Source organism: Lepisosteus oculatus, chromosome 10, assembly GCF_040954835.1.
Source record: "Lepisosteus oculatus isolate fLepOcu1 chromosome 10, fLepOcu1.hap2, whole genome shotgun sequence".
Lineage (NCBI taxonomy): Eukaryota > Metazoa > Chordata > Actinopteri > Semionotiformes > Lepisosteidae > Lepisosteus > Lepisosteus oculatus.
Genome location: NC_090705.1, coordinates 38,848,172 through 38,872,630, shown reverse-complemented (window position 1 = coordinate 38,872,630; position 24,459 = coordinate 38,848,172). Strand labels below are relative to the sequence as shown.

General features: G+C 38.1%; 1 protein-coding gene across 1 annotated transcript in view; it reads left to right on the top strand.

Moving 5' to 3' along the window:
• The first annotated feature begins 501 nt into the window (after window positions 1-501).
• eif3ea (eukaryotic translation initiation factor 3, subunit E, a) overlaps window positions 502-24,459 on the top strand; it is a 48,444-nt gene continuing 24,486 nt past the window's right edge. Inside the window, exons 1-7 of the mRNA XM_006635563.3 lie at window positions 502-623; window positions 4,405-4,522; window positions 5,367-5,484; window positions 9,927-9,969; window positions 11,171-11,275; window positions 20,658-20,783; window positions 20,972-21,096. Of these exons, the coding sequence (XP_006635626.1) occupies window positions 534-623; window positions 4,405-4,522; window positions 5,367-5,484; window positions 9,927-9,969; window positions 11,171-11,275; window positions 20,658-20,783; window positions 20,972-21,096 (725 nt within the window). The 5' untranslated portion in view covers window positions 502-533. The remainder of the gene's footprint in view (window positions 624-4,404; window positions 4,523-5,366; window positions 5,485-9,926; window positions 9,970-11,170; window positions 11,276-20,657; window positions 20,784-20,971; window positions 21,097-24,459) is intronic.

Sequence of the window (24,459 nt, the reverse complement as noted above, 5' to 3'; positions counted from 1 at the left end):
GTTTTGTTAAGCAGGTTCTCAAAGGTTTATTGCTTTCAAGTTATGGAAGACTTTAAAATAAGCTGAAAATAATTGATTAGATGAATCTTCTTTAGATCTAATATTGTCTTGCGGTGACATCAAGATACGTGCCAGAACAACTGTAACAGAATCCCAAATTTTAGTTTGAAAATTAATCTGGATAGTATAGAAGATGTGGGAGTATAGAACTATTTACCCAGCCATGTTGCTAATGCCAATACTGTACTTCAGTTTCTTTCAAGTAACAGCTTGGGTGAGAGTCTTGAACCAATTAGCTACTAACTTATACATTAAGTTAGATGTAAATGCCTATTTAAATATACGGTAGAAAGCTGGGGCGACATGTTTTATAAACCACAAATTGTGAAAACCCTGATTATTTGGCTAATTTTAGTTATTGCACATATGCTGTGTTAGAGATAACTGTTGCGCAACCTAACTTGTACCTTTGTCTCTGCGACGGTGCTAATAAAGCTTTTCTTTTTTGAATCCCCTTCCTTTCTGCTGCAAAGATGGCGGAGTACGATCTGACCACCAAGATCGCGCATTTTTTGGATCGCCATTTGGTGTTCCCTTTGCTGGAATTCTTGTCTGTTAAAGAGGTATTTACGTTTTTGTACAGTCCTATCGTTTTTTGTTACCGCTTGTTCTTTTCGCTTTGAGAAATGTTGCGGTAAAGCACATTAAAAGCCACGTGTAGTGTTGCCTATCTATTCAATGGAGCCGGCTATGGGACTAGGCCTCTAAATACGTTATAGATCTTTCGACTTAATTGTAAAAAAGCAGGTAGTCAAGAAATATTGTGGAACACTCTATATAAATGATTAAAAGACCAAGCTTTCGGGATATCCCATTGGATTTTTTAAAATCACAATTGTTTTTTGGTAATAGTTCTGCAGCCTGCTTACCGGACTTATCAAAAAGGTTTTACACTTTACATTTTATACCGCTGTTTTAACAAAGTAAATATTTGTTTTATAACAAACAATGCAACAGAGTGTCGTATGATATTTCACCTAAGCCTAGCTAATAAACATTTAATTTCGCTGAATTAAAGAAGCCGGTTTCTGTGTTGCTCTTGTTCTACGTATAATAAGGCTGTGAACTGGCTACAAATCTCAGGGAGGTGCCTGGGTATATTCGGTAAAGACCACAGTAGTTTTCTATTTCAGAAAGCGACGTCATGTTGCAGTGAATTTCGCCTTGCGTATTGATAAAGCATGTTCACTTTGAATTATTGCCGCACCCTTAGTCGCTGATCACACTGGCTAAATGCAATGCCTTTTACCCCGTGAAACTAACGTAAATAACTAGTGCACCTCTCTTCCTTGATTCATTAAAATCGACCCTTGTGCGTTTCTAATGCTGTGATGTGTGGTGCATTGTATATCATTGTACTCGTGCTTGCCCTTTTATTTTCCGAATCTCGTTACCTTGTAGTGTTAAAGGTGATCCCTAAACAGTGCTGATTAAAAGATATGTTGTTCTTGGACAGTAAAATGTGTATACAATTTAATGCTGGAAACCGAGAGTAGTCCCTGTAAGACCAGTCAGAATTCTGATTATTCTGATAATAGGAAGGTCTTTATCTCCAGACTGATGCTCTAAACGGTTGTCTTGTTTACTGTGCGAGCTCCGAAGCACAGGCTTTTCAGACTTATATGTTGTTAAGTCACAATGATTTAGGTTTTTAAACTAAGACATTTGCGTGACAGTTTTATCTTTTGGGGGTAATGCCACACTTTTTTGACGTCACGAGAACTGACCATAGATCTGAGGATTGCGGTGGCTCATTCCCCTCCTGTTATCACGGTAATCTTGGGAACAGGTAATAGGTTTATTCCATGCTGAAAAGAGAAGAAAGAAAACGCAACGTTTGGCCATGGAGCTGAAATGTTCTGATACCACACATAGTAATCTTAAATTGCTTAAATGTGTATCGTGTTTTATGTGTCTATGTATATATGGTATGTTTGTATGTGTATAGTGTATGAGTGACTCACAGAGTCAAATTCCTTGTAAGTGAAAACTTACTTGGCCAATAATCTATCTAACCACTGTAGAGTTGTGTTTTGGGCTCTGGACTCCCCACTAGAGAGAATGAGTTGTGGGTTCAAATTCCAGCTAGGTTACTTCTGTTGTACCCTAATGCAATGTACTTAACTCTGTTTGCCCCAGTAAATGTCCTCTTGTGTAAATATATACTCCCCAAGATGTTCCACAGGACAGTTTGTTCTCGCATGTGACTAACTTGGTAAAATGAAGGATGCATAATTTGAAGGATGAAGGATGCATAAATGTACTGCATTGCGTTAAACACTTCATCCATTCATTATGTGACTGGGGAGGGAGAACCAACAGTTAGCAAAACTGCATTTAAGTTACATGCCATCTCTAAATACTGGTGCAGATATTTTGTTGAGACCTAAATGTGTTTTGAATCATTCAAAAACAATGCCTCTTAACCCCCCTTCTGGGCTTTGTAGGATTTTTGGTTGCTGAAATACTCAAGTTAAGTGCATTATTTCCAGTAACTTCAGAACTTCATGCAGTTTCTCTTCAGCTTACTTTCTGAGAATTTGCTGCCTTTATTTATGACTGAACAGCCCTTAAGAGGTGATACATTTCATGTTGAACAGACACAGGTAAGAATGACACTATTAGTGTCGCTCTGATGCAGTGTTAAATAAACTCTTAGGGTGATTTTCTGCTTTCTAAGGTTTAATGGTGAAAAATCAGACTGTATTTTAGCTACCACACCAAAAATAAGGCCAGTTTAAGTTAAATTTACAATTTAGATAGCTAATTCAAACAGTCATCCCAATAAGAAATCTCATTCAACTTTTCAACAGCTGAAAGCAAATAAAAAAAAAAACTCCAATAAAAAATGAAATAAAATGCTCGTGGTTAAGCACTTTGCTGGAATAAAAACCAGAAGAGGGGGGAGTTACCCGGAACTTGGACTGAGAACCACTGTACTAGGGTATTTTCTAAACCAAGGCCTGACTGCAGAAAAGCCTAAACCACCAAGCAGATCAATTACTGGCTGTAATTAGCACTGGTGATTAAGGGCTGGAACAAAAGCTAGCAGAGACAGAGGTTCTTCAGGACCAGGTTCAAGAACTGCTGATTTAAGCAATCAGCAAATAAAAACATTAGTTCCTGGTACTTCTGGATTAAGTGATTAGACCACAGAATATATTGATCCAGAAGTTCTCCTTTATTGTGAAAAACAGCATGTTGGTGTCCTTTGTTACATATGTCTGGAATGCTCAATCTACCAAACGCTTAGAGAAGAGTGAACATCCTTTTCATTTTCTCATTTGCTGCAGTACTTTTCTAGGATGTGTCTAGCCAATCCCAGTTGAATACAGACACTGGTCAGAGTGGGGAGGTCATGGCATGCCAGCCAAGCCTGAAAATGGACATTTGGGTGTCTACCATGTGTGCTAGAAAGGTTTCTGAGGAGGCAGAAGCAGGGGCGCCGTATAAATGGCTGACCTTGCGTTCTGAATCCAAGCTTCTCTACCCCTTGAAAAGACAAATTCCTAATGCAAGAAATTGTATATGACAAATAAAGCAATGTTATCTTTTTTTTGCACACATCCACTTTTCCACCAATTGGTTCCAAGCAGTTGGAACAGTAATACTACATCCCTATACTTTATCTTCCAGCAGGTTGATCAAGGTTGGAATCTTCATTTTTGAGTACACTGCTTTAACACACTCTGCTGCCACCTTAGATCATCTGTGATCCACAGAAGATGGCGATTTTGTTACTCAAATGTCAGCATGTTACCCCAGAATGGCCTCCAAAGAAGCAGATAATTTCCATGCAGATAGTAAACTGCAGCTGTTCTGCTTGTGCACGGGTTATTTCTTCCTGGTGACCCCTGTTTTCTTGGATCTGGCCTGCCTCTCACAGAGCCAGTTGTCTGTGAACTAAAGAGTGCATAAAATAGTTTAGCACCATAACACGATTAAAGTATAAAATAATCTTGTATTTTTATGACTTTTTTTGCATTTTTAAACTTGCGTTCTTATTTCACAAGACTGAAATGTGTTAAATTTGACTTAGGCAACAGTTTCTGGAGCCAAACTCATGTAAGTTGAGGGCTTTATACTTTTTAACTTTTGTTAGTTTCAATCTGGACTCGTGAAATAAATGTTAAGACGTATTTTCATGGAAATATACAGAAAAACAATTAGTACAGCTTTAAATCAAAGAATTTTCAAGGACTGAGAGCAGAAAAAACATCTACCCCCAAAATCAAAGAACTAGCTGAAGCGAATCATTGCATTTCGTTTGCGGTCCGTCTGGGGATCCTTAGTGGTGTGTCCTGTAATTTTTTTTTCATCTGGATTATTGTTTTTCTTTTACAGATTTACAATGAGAAGGAACTTCTGCAAGGAAAGCTGGACCTGCTCAGTGACACCAACATGGTGGACTTCGCCATGGATGTTTACAAAAACCTGTACCCTGACAAGGAGATTCCCCACTGTGAGCACCTTGTCATCGATTTGCACTTAGCATTGCAAGCAGTTCAGGGCTTGCGTCCAAGCCTAAAGTGTTTTCTGTGAATTGGTGTGTCCTTCAGCCACACAGTAATTACATTAAATTCCAGCTTTTGCCTTGTGTATTCCTGGAAATTTGTATGGAACATTATCAGAGATGTTTGAACATTTGTGCTGAACAGTACTCAATTACAAATCGGAATCCTGCTGCAGAATACTTTCCAAGTGTTTGCAAAGGAGACAGAGAACTCGCCCGAGAGGAGTATAAAGCATGTCACCATTTTAGTGGGGTTTTTTTTCCGGTCCTGTTCTCTGACCTTGAGAAAAACAGAGGAAAGATGCTGCATGCCCGTTGACAACAGAATTTAAAGCAATCTCATGCCTAATTCTTTCAGCTGTAATCTGGCATACGAACAATAGGAACTGTTAGTTTTGAAAGTAGGTGTTCATTATAGAAATGTCTGTAGGGGAATATTATCATGCGAAGTTAGTTTTACTGTAGTAATTACAATCGTAATTGATATAATTGATATAATTTTGCATTGACAGTCATTACGTAAGGATTCCCAAAACTTACAAAATTATTGCAAATCGTTAAATCGTCATCTTATTTTAGTAATTTTATGAGAAAACTGTTAGAAGAGGCACTAATATTCACACAAGATGCCCAGAGTGCGTATTTACTGTTGCAAACCAGCCCCTACCTGATTATGTCCAGCTTCTTAATGGGATGGTTTTGACTTTTTTGAAAAGGAAAGCGTATAAATCCAAAGCACATTGTGCCAAATTTCCCCTTTCCTTCTCATCTTTTCCCACCTCTTGATTTTTAGCCTTGAGGGAGAAGAGAACTACAGTTGTGGCGCAACTGAAGCAACTGCAGTCTGAAACAGAGCCCATTGTGAAAATGTTTGAAGATCCAGAAACCACCAGGCAGATGCAGTCCACAAGGTAAGGCTGCTTACGTGTAAGCTGACTAACCTGATGTTATATATTCGCAAATCTGTCCCAGCTTGCCTCTTACTTAATGGTATGATTAAGTACAAGATACTCCAGCCATGACCCACAAGACATGTTTTCTAGACACAATGCGTTAGGTTCAGTCACCTTGCATTAGTTACCTGATATTATGTCTTACATCCTTAACTTCAGCGTTAAAGTAATTTAGCAATTTGACTTGCTTTGTTAACATTACCATTCTGATTAGCAACAGCGATAAAACATAGGAAGTAAAGATTGCGGTGATTAAAAACAAGAGTTAATATGCTTTCAAGTGGACAATGGGCATTTTACCGAGAATGACACATGGTCTCTTGAAGGTGTAAAATGTAAGCATAATGATCATCACTACAATGTATTTAATGGTAGAATGTTGGTATAGCTAGTTTGCAACACTTTGAAGCAGAAGAATATGAATCATTATAGATGGGTGGCTGATGTGAGAACGTGACGATTAAACCCAGTCGCTGCGGTTTGTGAATATTTTACGTTTCTTAGTAATAAAAAGTTCATCCTTGATAAAATACAACAAAATGTAGAATGCCGTGAATTCAGCATTCTTGCATTTGCCTATTCGCGGTTTGGTCTGGCCAGCAGAGTCTGTGATGAGAGAAGAGCAGAGTGGGATGAAACCGAGCCGAAGGTTTGTTTAACTTTGAACTTTCAACTTGGCGGCACGACAGCCGAGGGTGGCGAGACGAATCTACAGTAGCAAGTGAGGGAGCCCCTGCCTGCGGCCCCCCAGGCACTTCCTACTCGGGGTCCTCATCTCCGCGCGGTCTTGTTTTTCTGTTGTAACGGGGAATGACAAAGGCTGGCGAGGACTTTAGAGGCTCTCTTCCAGTTTTATTGCCCTTTTCATTACAGTGGGGCGTGCTGATCACAGAGACGGAGAGAAAAAGTGCAGGAATCTGCTGGATGCGAGAATTCATGATAATATTATCACTGATTACTATAAGCTTGTGGTTACTGTTGTTTTTTAGCTGATTGGTTTAAATTAACTTAAAGACTGCATTAGTACTTTATTATATAGGTAGTGTTACTTATCTTTTAAGTATGTATTCTATGTACTGTATACATTATGTGACAGTACAGTGGAGGAGTTGATTATATGCGAATTGGGCTAGTTAAGACTATTGAGACCTTAATATATATATATAAATTCATGTATGTTCCGGGGGATTTGTTCTTAAACATTTATAGCCACAGCCTGTTTTTACAGTTGCTTTCCTCATTTGGGTAGATATTTCCTAGTAAGACTTCACACCCAAACAAACCCTTCTTAAGATTTCACTCAACTGTTAATATACAACAGATTGTTTTTGCATTGGTAGTAATCATAAAGAGCGTTTTTTACTTTATAGAATTTTGTGAATGCTGATGAATGGGGTGAAATCTAAGTATTTGGTCAATTAAATAGGAATGTTACTTTGAAAATAAATTGTTTTGCACATTAGCCTTTCTTTTCAGTTTCATTGAATGGGTCACTGTTACTATCTGCAAATTGTGACTAAAAAAAAAAGTTGTGGTTACTGTTGTTTACTGAAGCTATTTAGTCCTTCCAGACAGCACCATGATTAAAATATTTTGGTTAGATTTAACCTTCAGCATTTGTTTGGATTCTTGGCCTGAAGCTATAAGATTTGTCCAAGATATTTTTTCATCATAAACTAGATCCAGGATAAATTCACATTTTTTTGGTGTTGGTTAATGTCTTCTTTTTTTTTTTTTGTATGACCTATGTTATAGTTAGCAAATTGTATTCACTTCATTTTTGTATGTAATCTTGTATATGATTCTAGCACTCTGCAATTATTTTTGAGACCTAGTTGGACAAACACAGGATTTGGTTCAGTTGTTGGGACAGTACTCTTCAGTTTCGAGGAATTCAAACCCTGCTAGAAAGCAGATTTTACAGTACTGCTTTGGGTTACATCTTCATTCTAAAAAAAAAAACATCTAAACATGTTGAGAGCAATTAAACAGGTGATTTGTGGAATTCAGTCATTTGGAAATTAAGGTATTTTAAGTAATAGTAATTGAGACTTCATCCCTCAGAAATGAAAGTTGTCATTTTTAATATATATTAAGATCAAGTGACTTGCAGTTGTTGCTAATCGACAGGCGTAGGGTTACCTGTGAACTGTACTAGATTGGAGTTTCCATGATCAGGATTGGACACATTTTTCTTCTTAAGAGCATTTTGGTTTGTCCGCTATTTAATTTAAGCTTAAATTAATAAGGGTGCTGCAGGGGTAAAATAACGGATGCAAAGACAAAATTATTATTGAAATTTAAATTCCTTAATAGGTTAAGTCCTTTGGCACCAAAAAGAAGAAAATTGCAGTGCTGTGAAAACAGGGTTTTGTTTTCTTCATTTTGCCATTCACTATAATTAGGTTCATGAGCAGCATATGGAACATTTTTTTGTTCCATAAAGTTATTTTTGTTATGGAAGGGTTTTTTCAATATGGAAAGGCACACAAACCAAATATATCAGTATAGCTGAAATAATGCTGTAAACTGTGTATATGTGCAGACTTGTTACATAACTAATGAGTTCAAAATTAATTTAAAATGATTATTTCAAAGGAGTGTTGCAGTAAAACGTTGCAGACGCAGTTTAACCTCTTTGCTGCCACAGCATTTTGGAACGCTTTTAAAATGCACAATTTTAAATTTACAATTTTTTTTTTTTGTCTGAATAACTGATGTATCAATCATTAAATAGGCCTACCAGTAACTCCTTTAAGGTCAGAATATTTAATTCTCATTAAACATTGGGTTCAGTAAGTTTTGAAGGATGTGGTATTCCCTCAAAATTGTTTTATTTCTTTTGTTCCCATTTCATTTTGGCTAAAGATAAAAATGTGGTTAAATACTAGAGTACATTTAATAAAACTGCGTGCAAGGCATTCTGGTTCTAGTTAGTAACCACTTTGATATATGGTTTACTCCAGATATTGACAACTTGGTGACTCGATTGCTAAGCAGCATAAGAGAAGGAAACAACGTGACAGTTTAAAACCTTTGATGATGGGGATATTGGTTAACCTAGATCTTTTTCTCCCAGAATGTGTAACTTCTGATGTTATTAAATTACAATCAAATGTTTGATATCAAAATATGACAGGTCATTAGGGCATCCATTTCAGCAGGAAGTTCATTTGGTTTCAAATGGCATGTTTTTCCTCACATTGATTTCAGCATTTTTTGAAATATTTTGTGCATACTGTCACAGCCACCTGGATTTACATGCCTGATGTAATTCAATGTTTCTTTATTAGCCCTATACAATTTCTTGCATTAGGAATTAGTCTTTTCGCATACCCCAGCTTTTCTCCATGGAGACACAGACACACAGACAGGGAGAGAAGCTGGGGGTCAGAGCGCAGGGTCAGCCATTGTACGGCGCCCCTGGAGCAGTTGGGGTTAAGGGCCTTGCTCAGGGGCCCAACGGAGTAGGATTCCTCTGCCGGCCGCGGGATTTGAACCGGCAACCTTCCAGCCACAGGCGCAGGTCCTCAGCCACAGAGCCACCGCAATAGGCAATAGGACGATAGGGCATTTCCAGATGTATCCTGTAGATAGAAAGCTGTGCATGTGCTTCTTTGTGCGCAGACAGTGTTCTTAGGGTTTCCTGCTGTACATCATGAGGGCTACAACTCGCAATGGTGAGAAATACTAAAGCAGAAGCACCATCCACATCCACGGAACACCACAGTAATGAGAAGCCTTCCTAAATGAGCAGAGATTAATCTGGCCAGAGATTAAAATGGCAGCAGCTGTTAGATTGCAGTAAAACTGTAAATAGTATGTAGTAAAGGGGGGTTTTATAAACATTCTTTGAACATCCCACGAATAGAGTAAACGTACCTCCTCCAGCTGAGTTTTGTGAGCCGACTCATTCGGTTCCCTTTTCATTAGGAGTCGGCCACATTTGAAAGGAATTGCCATGCGGTGAGCTTGGTTGCAAGCCCAAGTTTATTCATCGACTGTTACTGGTGGGTTGGCACTGCTGTCACATGGTCAACAGTTGGTCCTCATTTCCCATTTCATGTCAGGAAGGCATTTCTTCTGGTACGCCTAAAGCACGGTACGCTAATGTGCACCAAACATCTATAATTGCTTTATAGCATGCTGACCAATTGGTTTATATAATTTGTTCTTAACCATCAATTACAAGGCAGCAGGCTTTCTCTCTATCATTAAATCAAAGTTGCACGTCAGTCTTCAGGGAAGATTCGTCTGATATTCTTTATCCAGTCCAGCACTGTTGATAAAGTACAGTGGGAAACACAATACAGGTTGTATTAAGATTCTTTTAAGGTAGCAGTATTAAAAAATAAAATAAAAATTAAATTAAGGCGGGGTGTTTTCTTTTTTTTTTTCAGGGATGGACGAATGCTGTTTGACTATCTGGCAGAGAAGCACAATGTAAGTAGGCTTTCCTGGTTTCTTCACATGTATTTTTAATGTTATCCTGTACGTGACTTGTATTTGAACTGGATGTTGGGGGTGGGTGGGTAATCAAGACTTCCCACAGCCTAGTATACTTGGTTTTCCAAAGCTTTAGACTGTTGTAGATATTTACATTGTGTGGCTGTTACAAAACAGCTAGACAGTATTTGGTCTTGCCTCAAAAATGCAAGAATTTCATATTCATTTAACGCCCTTCCTCAGTGCTTCTTGCTGTCTGCCCGCCACTGACCTGGTTCCTCTTGGTTATACAAGAGCTCAAGAACAAGTGCCATAGTAGTGAGTCTGTCAAAGCTTTTAGGTCCTGCCACCAGACCTTTCAGTTTAAATAAACACAAAATCCTGTATCACAACGCCATGTTCAGCTGCAACTTTACAAATATTTGTAAACTAGTTTTAATTTTCTTTAAGTCCTTATTTTAAATCTTGGCGAATTTGTGGGTTTTTGTGTAGGTGGGTGTTTTAGCAAGCCTTTCAACAAAGTTAACCTCGCCTTCAAGAACTGCATTGATGGCACGATTGCGTAATTGCATAAAAGCTAGAGCAAATGCAGCCTGATGTGGCCAGCTGACAAACCAAACTCATTTTCATATCTTAAATACTGTGCTAAGCATTTGTCTTTTTGGTGCCACCTCTTAATGTTGCACTTTTTCTGCTCAAAGAGCTTTTCTGCTTTGTTCACCTTTTTCTGTAGAACACTCAGTCTCATTAAAATACTTTTTTTTTTTTTTCCCCCGCAGTCCATAAGGCAGGATTGTATGGCCTTATTCATCCCAAAGCTTACTTTGAATGTTGATTTAGGTTTAGCACTGGTATACAGTAAGGTAGGATCATGCACCTAAATTGGAGCAAACGGATAGGTAATTCTAGGCAAATTGTTTTGACCTGCATAGATTAATAAAAGTGCCCTTAAACAACATAAATGCCAACGACTGTATTCTTCCCTGAATGTATTTTTTACTGCCAGCTTGCTGCTACTGAAAACTGGATGTTTTCAGTAGTCTACGACTATCAGAAGTGCAGTGTTCAGGATCACCATTTTGGGTGATTTATAGTGTGCTTTCTTTTCATACTATCAAGATCATTTCTGTAGAGGCTACCAGGATTCTTTTACTTCGGAGGCTCATTGTCATCTTCCTGCCTGAATTTTCCTTTATAGTTCCGTCAGGAGTATCTGGATACCCTGTACAGATATGCCAAGTTCCAGTATGAATGTGGAAATTACTCTGGAGCTGCTGAATACCTCTATTTCTTCCGTGTTCTGGTAAGGACTTTTAAAACTTAACTTTTTAAAAAAAAATGCTACATGAGAGCAGGCTTCTTATGAAATTGTTGGAAAATAATACACTGTTATGGTGCCTAAGAACTTGTCAGTATATGTTTTTTGCTTCTCCAATGTACAATAGCTCTAATAATGAATGGGTTCTTAGCGGGTCAGGTATTTTGAAGTACCTCATCACTCTTCACAGTGTTAAAGAAAGTCAGAAATCAACGCTGTAACCAAGTGCTGCTCAGTGAAGAGTCATTGTCATTTCTATTTAAACAGTTTTTAAGATTGCGTTACATGAAAGTTGGCACATTGAAGCGCAAAACACAATATGATTTTGGCTTAAAGAGTAAGAGCTATTAAAATAAACCACAGTATTGTCTTTATGAATGAGAAATGTTTGAAAACAAATTTCAAGATCTCAACACAAAGGACGGAGCCAATTAGTTTTACCACTTAAGACTGCTATTTACAAATTGGCGCCATCAGCTGTGTTTAAATTTAATGAGTCTTTGTCTAATGGACAAGCAAAACTTTCAGCTAAGGCTTCTCTTGGAAACCCTAGTTCAGAAAAAAAATTCCCAGCATGAGCATAAATGGTTGTTTTTTTTATGATGTGGCTTCTTTAGTATAGGACAATGCCAAGTACCATAAATTAAAAATATTATTCATGTACTTAGCATTTGTATAACACAGCATTTAAAAAACAAAAACGACAAGATGCTTTTTGTTCTTTTGCTACCTAGAACGATTGTACAGAAATGCCACCGATTACTTTTTTGTTGGCAGAATTTGCGTTCAGCCACGGTTTGGTTTGTAACTTGCCTGGTCTTTTTCACTTTCCTAGGCTAAGTGAAGAAATTATAGTTCTTGATCAGTAATTTAAGCATGTACGTTACATGTTGTTATTCATTCTGATTATATACGATAGGCAGCTTTTGGCAAAGAGTGGTAATGTTTTAAGTGTAGGTTTCTGTCTTTGTCCCTCCTAGTGCGAGTTGTCAAAGAGGTAATTACTTTGCGCCAGTATAAAAACCAAATGTCAATGAATTATCTGTTAGTGAACCACTTTCTTCTGCTTCTGATTTTTTAGTAAAAGTGATACATTTGTGGTTGCATTACCTCTGAGTTGTTCATTTAAAGAAAGTAAAGATAAACTTTTCCAATGGAAGTAGTTTGTGATATCAAATGTTATGTGGTCAGATAGCAGTTTATACACTAATCCAAGTTAAAATAAAACTGGTGCTCACATAGATGTTTATTTACGGATCAGAGCATAAAATGGTTTAAATAGATAAACAAATGTTAATGATTTAAGGTCACTATCTCATAGTGCTTAGTGCGTCATGTAAACATAAAACATAAATGTTGTGGTTATCACCATACTGCCATATAATGCAACTTTTTACATAATGTTTATGAAAGGCTGTTTGAAATAGCCAAACCTAATTAATTTTTAATTTTTGGGATGCATCAGTCCACTCATAAGGCATTTGCAACCAAAAAATAGTGGAGATCCATCTATCCATTCATTGTTTTCTAACTGCCTCACCCAATGCAGAGAAGCTGTCTCGGCAAGCAAGGGTTGCCAGTCCATCGCAGGGCACACATAGGCATAAACTGAGACATGCACACAAGCCTACCAGTATGTCTGTATGACTGTGGGGGGGAAAAACCGGACCACCCGGGGGAAATGTACACAAACACAGTGGAGACACACAAACTACCCGCAGATAGTGCTCAGGATTTGAACCTGTGGCCCCAAGCACTGTTTTCAGAACGTTGTGCTGGTTTAAGAACAATTTACAGTTTTACACAGGTGTCGTCAGCAAAGGATTTATTGTAGACTTTGCAACAATGCCATTAGATACTAGAAAAACGGCAAGTAGTTTTGAAGGTTTCTGGACAAGTTCCTGCCCATTTACTCTAGTGAAGAGAGTGAACTTAAATAAACCAAAAGGAAAGTAAATGTGCAACGTTTGGAGCTGAAGCGTTTGTTGAAGTATCAAAGTTTGGAACACCGGTAATCATTGTTATAGTAGTATGATGTTGAATAATAGTAATTAAAGACTGCTTGGTTACTTCAGGTTGGTTTTCTAATTATTTTATCGGATTGATTTTTGGAAAATATTGTATGAGAACAGTTTAACTGGAATATGGTGTGCAATCTTAACAAGTCCCATATGCCAGAAACTACATTTCCCTACCATATTCTAGGATAATGAGGGCATCACTGAAAGATGAGAAAAATGGTAAATGCCAGTTTAAAGTCTCATTGATACAGAATGCTCTCATGATGTTTACTGCAGTAATTTTAGTTATTTAATAGCTTTGCTTGTTACCTTTGCCAAGATAGCGTCGAACCATCCAGATTTTTCTTTAAATTGGTGATGGCGAGATTCAGCAAGTGATCATCCAAACTTAAAAATGGAAAACAAAATTGTTCGTTTTTTCTTCTTTGCTCCCTGCAGTCCTTGAGATATACTGGTGGTCATGTTTTTGTTTCTTGTGTTGGATTCAGATGGAAATTGTGTTACTGTGGCTTAAAATGATTGATGTTTGTGAGGTCTTGATTTTTCTGTCCTGCGTGATGCTCTATGAGCCGCAAAACTCTCCACGATATTGGGGTGTTGCATTGTTCAATATTTGGGAGTTATTTATAGGAGAATTTAAAAGGTTTGCAACAGAAGATTTAACCCAGGCAGTTCACAGGTGCAGTGACATGTCTGCAATAAATATACTTCCTTGTCTTTTTTTACAAACTTCTACAGCCATTGGTCATTCTCCCAGGTGCCTTTTCATTCATCTGAGCTTGTGATAAAAGATGTATTAATTTTCCTAATTTATTGCCAATTTTACCCTGATTGATTGAAAGCCCCACTACAAAGGTCATCCATGTAACTAGCAACACTAAATTAATCTTAAAACCACTATCATATTTTATCAACTTGGAAATGTATAATCTGGAATTGCACACATGCCAATTTGATGATCTTGTTAGCCTTACATTTAACTGAAAATGAAACATGACCATCCTAAGATTTTTTTAGTACGTGAGTTTCAGCACACAGTGATGGCTCTCAGAGATTAATCTGTGTGCGGAACTACAAATGGACATCTCCATTTGAGAAAAGGCTGTATGCAAGACATTATAAATACTGTGCAATCGTTTGCCTAAGAGTTGCATAATTTATGGCATATTGTAACCATTTGAAGTATATTTAAATCAAACCTTGCTTGCCGTAGCAAATGAGTTTAACACCCCTTGTCTGTAGTATAGTAGCGTGTGTGGCTAGTGGTGGGACCAGAGCAAACTGTACACCTGTGGTGAATGTTTTCCCGCGAGTTGCTGCTGTGCTGTTTGGGATTATTCCCCACTAAAAAGCCATTGTTAGGCGAGTAGCACGATGCGTTCTCTTATTGGAGTGTTAAGTCAGCTATATAAGCCTGTATCCATATATCAATTTAAATATAGGATACTGCTTTTCAAGGAGGACAGTTGGCAAACCGTCTGCTGCAACAACAGGAAAGACTCCCGTCACATGATGGCGGTCTTCATTGAGGGGGGCACTGGAGCTCCGGCTAGGATCACATAGACCGTTTCACTGCTCTGCTTTCAAATAAGCTGGCATGTACAGTGCACGAGTTTGAAGCTCATAAATGTTGGGTTTGTAGCAGGCTAAGAGGAATGGGGCTGGAAACGTGTCGCTTACTTATTCATACCACGGTAAACCGTCAGCTTGGTAATGTGGTATAAAAAAAATGTTGAAGGTTTCAGAATTGCTTGAGTCCACATCGCGGTTAACCATGAAACCGGTATACCGTGACAACTGTGTATGGCAGTGCTGGGAGCACTTTTTGTAATGGCGGTTGGACATTCTCAGCTAACAGTGATCCACAGTCACTGGAAGGGCTTCTAAGGTACTGTACATGTCAAAGGAAAAGTTCTCCATGGTCACCTGTTGTAGTAGGTGAGTGCATGTTGTTCCACTGAGGATCTTTGCTTTACTATACTAGATTGACCCCCTTTTTTACTTTATAAACATACATTTCAAAAATAGGTACCTGTCAGACCTGCACAGCTGTTGGATCAAAACTAACCTTTGTAAGTTAATCTGATGTCCTTGCGATGCCCAAGTAATTTTTCCTTTTTAAATTAGTGTCATAATTTAAGGTTGTCTTATTTCTGTGCACGTTTCACGCACAAAATGTTCATGATAAAGTTCCCTGATTTATATTTTCTCCAGTCCCGTTTGCTAAACTGAGGGTCTTGTTGATGAAAGTCAGGAGGCTCCCTTTTCTCTTCTAACATTCATAATAGACTAAGATTTATTACAAATAAAAGATCAATTTAACCGACACATAAATAATAGATAGTAAGGTAAAAGTCCTGTTGGAGCTGTTTTAGCTCCTAATGTTTTTGATTGTGACAGTTTTAGGTTAATCTGGGAAAGTGTACGACATGCACTGTTCTTTAAAATGATCTACCTCTTTTTTATACTACAGTTAAGTATATATTCTGTTTCTTTTTAATTACTCTATAAATGGAGAGCAAAAATGGCTCAGTGTTTGTAAAGCAGCTGTTTGTCCTCTGTTCGAGTGAATGCTGATTGAGTGAATGCTCTTGAACTTATGAAAAGAATACATTTTAGTCGTGTATTAAAGATTTTTTACTAGTTGAATACTTTGGAAATCAGATAATATGAAAGTAGGTCTGTGGGAAGATAATTGCAGTTCATTGAGAGTACTGGCAGTATCTGCATTACACATGTGTACTTATATCCTCTATAAACAAAGGATTCATTGCTCGGTTCTGGTGTTTTGTGGCTGTTTTCCCACTGCCATCAAAAATATGTGAAAGACGAGCTACACACCAAGTGTCAGAGGTGCAAACCCCTTGTGATATGGCTCTGCTAAGACACTTACTGGTCGTACATTGCAACAGGGAACACCAGAAAATACTACATTATTTAAAGATAAATAGTTTACAGTAAAATTCTAAGCTACTTGTCTTCACTGTAAATGACTGTTGATTGGGGGAGTTGTCGGAAGGCTGCTGAATCAAAAAAAAAAGATTGTCAAATGAGATGCCACTGCTTGCTGAACTGACTTCTGCTAACACATCTGCATGACGTGCGATGTTGCACACAGAAAAAGCCGTAACTTATATTACCAATATTGTCAGCGTCTGTTCTAGAAAGCAAGCCAGAGTTTGTTCTGGTCTTGCGTGCTTATCATTATTATTACAATATTTGCTGTTTGTCATACAAGTCTTTGTTGTTCATAGCCCCTCTGTTTCGTGTTGTTAAAGTGGAAGAGGCCAAATAATCTGGAAATGTACTGTCCCGCCTGTACATAATGAGCTATTGTGCCACCGCCTCATGTGATCCACGTCTTGGGGCATGTTTTAATTCATCTGGTCAAATTTAGGCTTTTGAAATAGTTCTGGTTCTGGTGCCTCTGTGGTTCTGTAAATGTAATGGGCCACTGAGGTCCTGAACAGCAGTGGGGCCCAGCCCTGGTCCTGAGGACTGACGGTGTTCTGCGTTAGCCTTTAATGACAATTGATGCTTTTAAGTACTCTGCTTGCTTGTTTAGATTCTTGGTTTGCTCGATAACTCCACAAAGTCCTGTGTTTCAGAAACACCTGAGTTCAGGTGTATTGTTCCCTGAACTTTAAACACTTTCCTGAACTAGTTTACCTTTTCTTTTTTAACTTTCTGACTGAACGGCTGTGAGCAGGTGATCATTTTATGATGAACTGACACTGATGGGATCGACATTGTGTCACACATTCCTACAATTCTTTTTTTTTCCTTGACTAGTTCAGGTAGTTTAATTTTGGGCTAAATGTGTGAATGAATGGAGATCGTGGAAGCTTTCTGAAATGCAAACTGGGTTGATACCAACTACAGTGTTTGGAGAACTGAAAGCAAATGTATAAATATACCTGAAATGGAAAAGTGAAATCAATTAGCCTGTGATTAAGACCTTGTCTAAAGCAGAAACTGGAAGAAACGGTGGTTCCCTGGATCCAGGACTGGAAATCACTGCTATATGTGACTGCTAACCTGAAGCATTTTCAATGCCTCTTGTACAAAATGGCATTGCAGTGAATTCCTGAAACTGCGAGCTAACTGATGAATATTACAGGTTGTGTAGTCAATTCATTTCTCTTAGAAGACTTTAAGTTCCACGTGTATATTAATGCAGACTTACACTTAATTCAGATTTCTTAAGTGACCAGCATCTCAACTACTTTGATTTTGTTTCAGTTTTCTGTGTTTCTGGCATCGTCAGAGCTCAGATGGACTGCTAACATAAGCAAGTGCAAAGTGTGCGTAGCTGTTTGCAATCTAATGCTTTTCCCCGGCTTTGACAATGCAGAGTACTTTTCATGTAAAATAAATTTAATCAGTGTAAATCCCATATTGAATACCTGCTCTTTCCTTATCTGGGTCTTCCATCTCCACAAACCACCACATTCTGAGAGAACAGGAATACTGTAAGTCATTTACGTGGGAAACGTAAAGGGGATAAAGTGAAAGCTTGTAAATTCAGACCTAAGGTACTGTTACAAGGGCATGAAAAGAGGGAGTTATTCATATCATTGGTTAATGCTGGGGTTGGATGTTGAGAATAAAGATTGAGTGTCCTGTTGGATTTCCAGCACAGTAAATTTATTGTTGCTGGTCAGTCAGCGAATGTGCCATTTTGCTAACAAATGGAAACTCAAGGTAACTGCTGGAAAATCCAGGTATTGAAATTATTCTAGCATAGCCACCACTGAAAGCAAGTCAGTGTGCAGAGCCAACCATAATGACATGGAGTCTAGCCAAAAAGAGTGCGCACAAGCTTCCAATGAAAAACAAACACTTTTATAAACGAAATGGTGACCTTTATATTGGCAGTACAGCTGTTTTTCCCCTAATATCCATCTTTTATGAATTCTACATTTTTCAATTCATTTCACATCGTCTTAACTTGTTTCGACAAAGATCACTTTACGGTTTAAGGCAGATCTCTTGGAATAAGTTTAGTTTTTGAGCTGTGGTCTCTTGCCTCCTTCTTCTTGAGCAGAGAATTTTTGAATGTGTTTGATTATCAGTTTTTTTTAAACCCAGAACAAACTCAAGCCATTAAATTTATGAAGCGGGTTCTAAAACAAATCCTCTTGCACATGCTTCTATATATTTTGTTTCAGCTGCACATAATTATAAACTCTTCAATGAAGAGTTTGACAATCATTAATGACTTTGACTTAGAACTGTAATGCGTATTGAACAGAAGTGAAATTGCTGTCATTTTGGAAATTTAATATTTTTCAAAAACTATTGAGGCTTGGCAAGATGCAAGAATTTTGCAAAAAATACAGCTTTAATACATTTTCTTTTGCACAACAGATAAAGGTAGCTGTATTTCTAACCCAGTCTTAGAATCAAAACTATGTACATTTCCAGTGGCACTTGTGTTTTTGAAAGTTATGTTTTAAAGAATTTTGTATGTCCAGTGCTACCAAACTCAACGAACATGATTTTTGGAAGGGTCCATTTTAAATTTTGCAAGCAGAAGAATGAAATCTCTTTTGAGAAGTGTTGGAGTGAACAGAATATAGGAATGCGACTGAACTGCTCTTTCCAGTGCATTTTACCATTTCAACTCCAGCAAAGACCCCAGAAAACAGGGAACGGCTCAGGACGTGTTTTTGTTGCGTGTATTGAGGAAGGCCATGAAACACAAATTTAACATGTGGTAATGCTTTTTTCTCTCTCCAAAACTGCCTGCCTTAAGGCGTCTTTGGAAGGTTGTTTTTCCCCACAGTGGACATCATGATGCCATCTTGACTTGCCTGTTGCTGCAGCTCATTGTGTCTGGCATATTTCATAATTGAAGCTTTCCTGTCCTGTCTTATGGATTTTTGTACCTATGACAAGAAGATCATAATCATTTAGTAATCAAAACAGACCAGTTGAAACCTGGGTTTGTCCTGTTGCTTATTTAGTTTTTAAATAGAGCTTATGCCCTGGAGCTTATTCAGGTATACATTTCTGTTTTCTGTTTTGTGTGAAAGGTAAACTGCATGGATTCATTTATGAAGGTACATTTCTTTTAAGCAAAGTGTGTGCAAAATACCAAATTGGAGAACATGAGTTTAATATTAATGACTTAATCTCTTTAGAAGTGGAAATATATCTGTTCAATTAACTGTTTTGGGGACATCATTAGTTTAGATGGCTAGATGTGGACACCTTAATTATTCTACTGTAAGGTTTTTGAGACCATGAGTGATCAAAGCTGTGCACATGTGTTTGCAACTAGTAGCTATGCACTTCATTAAACTACCAAAAGGAAAAAAAAATGAGTGTTGGAAGAAGTTGTCTGAGGTCATGAGAAGGCCAGATGAATCCAAATGAATTCTGGGGTTTCCTTGGAGGTCTTCTTGAGTGATGTCTTGGTGGATTCTGCACAATCATATGGTATTGTAGTACCTGGTATTCATAAAGGAAAAATCAAAAGAATGGCAAAATTACTTTTAAAACCATGTTATGTTTATAACTGATTTGCCAGGTTCAGGAAAATTTGTGATCTTGCCAGAGCTTGGATGGGATTGAGTAGCAGGTTTCAGCATACAAATAAGACCTAAAGGCTTTATATTAAAAAAAAAGTCTAGTAATCTTTTAAGGCAGGTTAAATTTTCCTTTTTGTGTCAACTTTTAGAGCCAAAATTAACCTTTATAAGCCAAAATAGATACTAATCAGATAAAAAAAAAATTCAATTGAATTTTGTCAATGCCCATTCCATATATGGTTGATTTTACAAATATTTCCTTTCTCCATATTTTCTTTGTCAATTTAGTGTTTTACTTTACATTCTAAATAGGCATGCTTTGTTCAGAGCACTTATTAATTTGAAAACAAATGGCTGAACAACTGGCCTAATTTCAGACTGCTAAAGCTTTTTAAACTTGTTTTGGGTTATTCTTGTACAGCTAAAATCTAAAACTATACTGGTTATGTGAAAATGTGTGAAGTACAAGTCCTCAAAATTCAGAAATGGGCATTTAAACCCAAGGTCATTCTTGAGTTTAGAAGTTGTTGTTTTTTTTTTAAACCAGTAACTGGTGCAAGTTGCCACAGGGGTTTGTGATTGTTTGGGGCCTGTTAAGTGTTTAATAGTTCTTGTTCCTAAATGTTAGATGGAAAGCTTTAATCAGTTAAAGCTCTTATCCACTTGTTTTAAATCACTTCTTAAATGCATGGCATCTGTTTAGCTTTGTTCATTTCTAGCACCAGTACACTGAAAAACATCAGTTCAGTGCAGTGAAAAAAAACTGTAGCCCCTTCTTTTTGAATGTTGAAATGTGCTTGTTTTTTTCAGGTCCCCTCTACAGACAGGAATGCTCTGAGCTCCTTATGGGGCAAGCTGGCCTCTGAGATCCTAATGCAGAACTGGGAAGCTGCAATGGAAGACCTCACAAGGCTGAAGGAGACCATTGATAACAATGTAAATTTTGAAGTTGTCTTGCTTGGCTTCTGTTTTTATCCCCATGAACTAGTTTTCGCTGTATGCCAAAAAATGAAATTTAGTTGGACCATATATGCTCCAGCTAAGTACTCCTTACTTAAAAGCAATTGTATTGTACGGTTAAAGAAATTGTATTGCCTTAATGTATTTTCTTTTACTCCTACCAGTCTGTCAGCTCTCCACTCCAGTCTCTCCAGCAGAGGACTTGGCTGATCCATTGGTCACTCTTTGTCTTCTTCAACCATCCTAAAGGCAGAGATAACATCATCGACCTCTTCCTTTACCAGCCACAGTAAGTAACGCTAAGCCATTGAAGTCGTCACTGTAAGCCCACTACGCATACGTGCCAGACAGCATCTTCCCGTGCAGCACTCCCAATAAGAGTTGAAGTTTGAAAAGTAATTGGAGAGGTCTTTTTTTTTTTTGCTGCTTGAAGAACTGCAGTTGAAGCGGCCTGAACTCTGGTTCACAGGAGTTTGGCAGAGCAGTGATGGGTTTAAATTGTGGTTGGTGTTATAGCACTTCCAGTGGTTCCATTGGCAGCTGCTGTTGACCTCCAAGTAATGATGTCAACTGAGAAAAGTCTTTTAAAAATATATTAGTTGGTGATCATCGTGAGTGGTGGGGTTTCCAGGTATATTGTCCAGATGTCTGAAGTGCATTAAACCAACTTTGCCTCTGAAGTAAATATTGATTTGTGTTTGCTTACATTGTAAGTATTCCTGCTTATGAGGCTCATTTGTTTGATAATTGTAAAGTATACCTTTGGATGTCGAATGTGTCCATTTATTATGGGATCATTTCTTAAGACATGGTGAGCTATAGGGATTTTAAACTATACCTTTTTTTAAGAGAACAGTTTAATGTTATTGAACAGATGATTATACTTAATGTGAACCATCACGCTGGCTACCACAACACAGAAGGCTCAAGTATTTGGTTTCCTGTTTAAAAAGAAGGAACATGCTTTTTTATTGTAGCATATGAGAAAAAGGGAAGAAAAAACAGTGAAACCTGCTTAGTAATTACTCTTGAGCAGCTCAATACAGCTGTCTGGACAGTGGCAGTTCACTGTGATTTGCAGTTTCACAGTAAAACCACATACTTTTTCCAAAAAGACCTTCACTTGAACATGCTTGCTTTGGTTGCCATCCAGGTTAAGTGACCAATGGATCTGAATCTCTGAATGTTGACGTGTTGGCAGAGACCTTGCCTAGGCCACATGAGGCCCTGTCCGCCTACTGCATTGCTGGCTTCTGAAGAATACCACTGAAATTACTAGACTTCTTAGCCCCGTCACAGGCTGTTTTAATTTGCTGTTTGGACTCTGCCATCAAGTTCTGTTAACTCTTTTGCTTCTGGCCGGTACTCTTCGGTAGGGAGATCTCACAGTTGTGTCTCAACGTTTCCCAACTTGTGTACTGGTACTACAAGAGCTTGGATGATGACAATGTGCGTAATCTATTGATATAAGGATCCTGTTAGATATATTTGGTCCCACATTCGTTTCTCTCTCTGTGGTACTTGATAATTTGATGTCCTTATTCCGACTTTTGGGTCTCAAAGACATACCAAATATTTGTAAATTTCCTCTTTTGCCTTTTCATATCCTTCGCCTGAGGTTTGAACAGGTGAAGGTAAAGATTAGTTCTGGGCTGAAAAGTAGAAAGTAAAAACAGCCTTTCAGCTGTTAGGCCCATCTTTCTTTCTTCCTTGGTAGCCAGTTGAAGCAGCTCCTAACTTGCCCCTCTTCAGGTTTGAACCATGTCAATAGTAAAAATAGACTAGTGTCCAGCTTTTGTTTGTAGGTTTCTGAATTTCCATAATCAGGCTTGTAAATGGTGTGACATGCTGTTCCTTTTTGCATTATGGATCTTTTATTTAGTTCATAGGAAGTATTTAAGCCACCCACCTACCCAGCCCACCAACACCATGCTGTGGTTTTCTAGATGCTATGCTGGCAGAGGGTGGAAACTACACGAATACGGGAATGTTAAGCTTCTTGTACAAGGATATTATGTGGATACATTTTAAAAACATATACAGCAATTTTAAGACATGTAGTTGGTCTTTATGCTTCCATTTCAGCAGCAAGCATTAGTCCTTGGTAAAATGGGTGTACTTATTATATGACTCATGAAAACACTGAGGAATTACGGTTACACAATATTGGAAAACCTTTATGTAAATTCCACGATGTATCAGATTATTGTCCTTGACTATGAAACAATATTGTGGATGATACTCTGGTATTAAAAAAAAAATTGATTACATCATGTATTGTGACATCAGCTTCACCTGAATTTTACACTCTGCCAGGGATTTTGTTTATGTGCTGAAAAACAAAACAAAAAGTAAATGGTTTGGAAGAAAAGCAATACCCAAGATTGGGTATCGGGCAGTCTGATCTAGCCAGGTTCAAGGGCAATTAGAGAAAGAATATTGTCACTAGATGACCTATGATGTAGGTGCAAAGAGGAAAGATAATATGTCTGTAATATTATACACACTCTTGGAGAGTGGAAGCCAAGTTCTACTTGTTTTGCGTCTCATTTTTTCAGATGTGTCATGAAATAGGAACTGTGCACTTTGCTAACATAAGTGTTTCGGGCAAAAAAATCCTCTACTGTTGTACATTATACAGCTCCACATTATACAGCTGCATTCTTGAGATTTTAGTGTAGCAGTCTCCAGAGCAGTTTTATTACATCTTTTTCTATAAATTGTATACCTGTGACATTTTGATTTGTCTGAATCATGTGTATACTACTGTGACTCATCCAAGATCACACAATGTCAGAGCCCTCTTTTGAGATGAAGCTGCATATTATTCAAGAGGGCAGAAAGCTGTGTTGGAGGAGTAAGCATCATATTCAGACATATACGGATAATGGAATTTTAAACACAATATGATGGGAGTTCCTCTTTTAAGATGTTAAAATAAATGCTTTCTCTTGGTGTCCTTCTGTTTTTATTTTTTTATATCAATTTCTTTTGTGTTGTACTGAGTGTAGCTGGCCTTCTGAGCCAGGAATAATAATAATTGCTTACACTTATATAGCCCTTTTCTGGACACTCCACTCAAAGGGCTTTATAGGTAATGGGGACTCCCCTCCTCCACTACTACCACTGTGCAGCCCCACCTGGATGACACTCCCCACACATCAGCTATCAGTGGGGAGGAGAGCAGAGTGATGAAGCCAGTTTATAGATGGGGATTATTAGGAGTCCATGATTGGTAAGGGCCAATGGGAAAGTTGGCCAGGACACCAGGGTAACACCCCTAGTCTTTTCAAGAAACGCTCTGAGATTTTTAATGACCACAGAGAGTTAGGTCCTCGGTTTTACGTCTCATCTGAATGACGGCGCGTTTTACAATATAGTGTCCCCGTCACTATGCTGGGGCATTAGGACTCATGAAGACCACAGGATGAGCGCCCCCTGCTGGCCCCACTAACACCTCTTCCAGCAGCAACCTTATTCTTTCGCAAGAGGTCTCCCGTCCAGCTACAGACCAGGCTCACACCTGCTGAGCTTCAGTGGGTTGCCAGTTGCGCGTTGCAGGGTGATATGGCTGCTGGCCTGTAATCTTGATATCAAGTACCAGTGTTTTTATGGGGCACCTTTGGGATGTAATGAAAGTTGGTGTGAACTG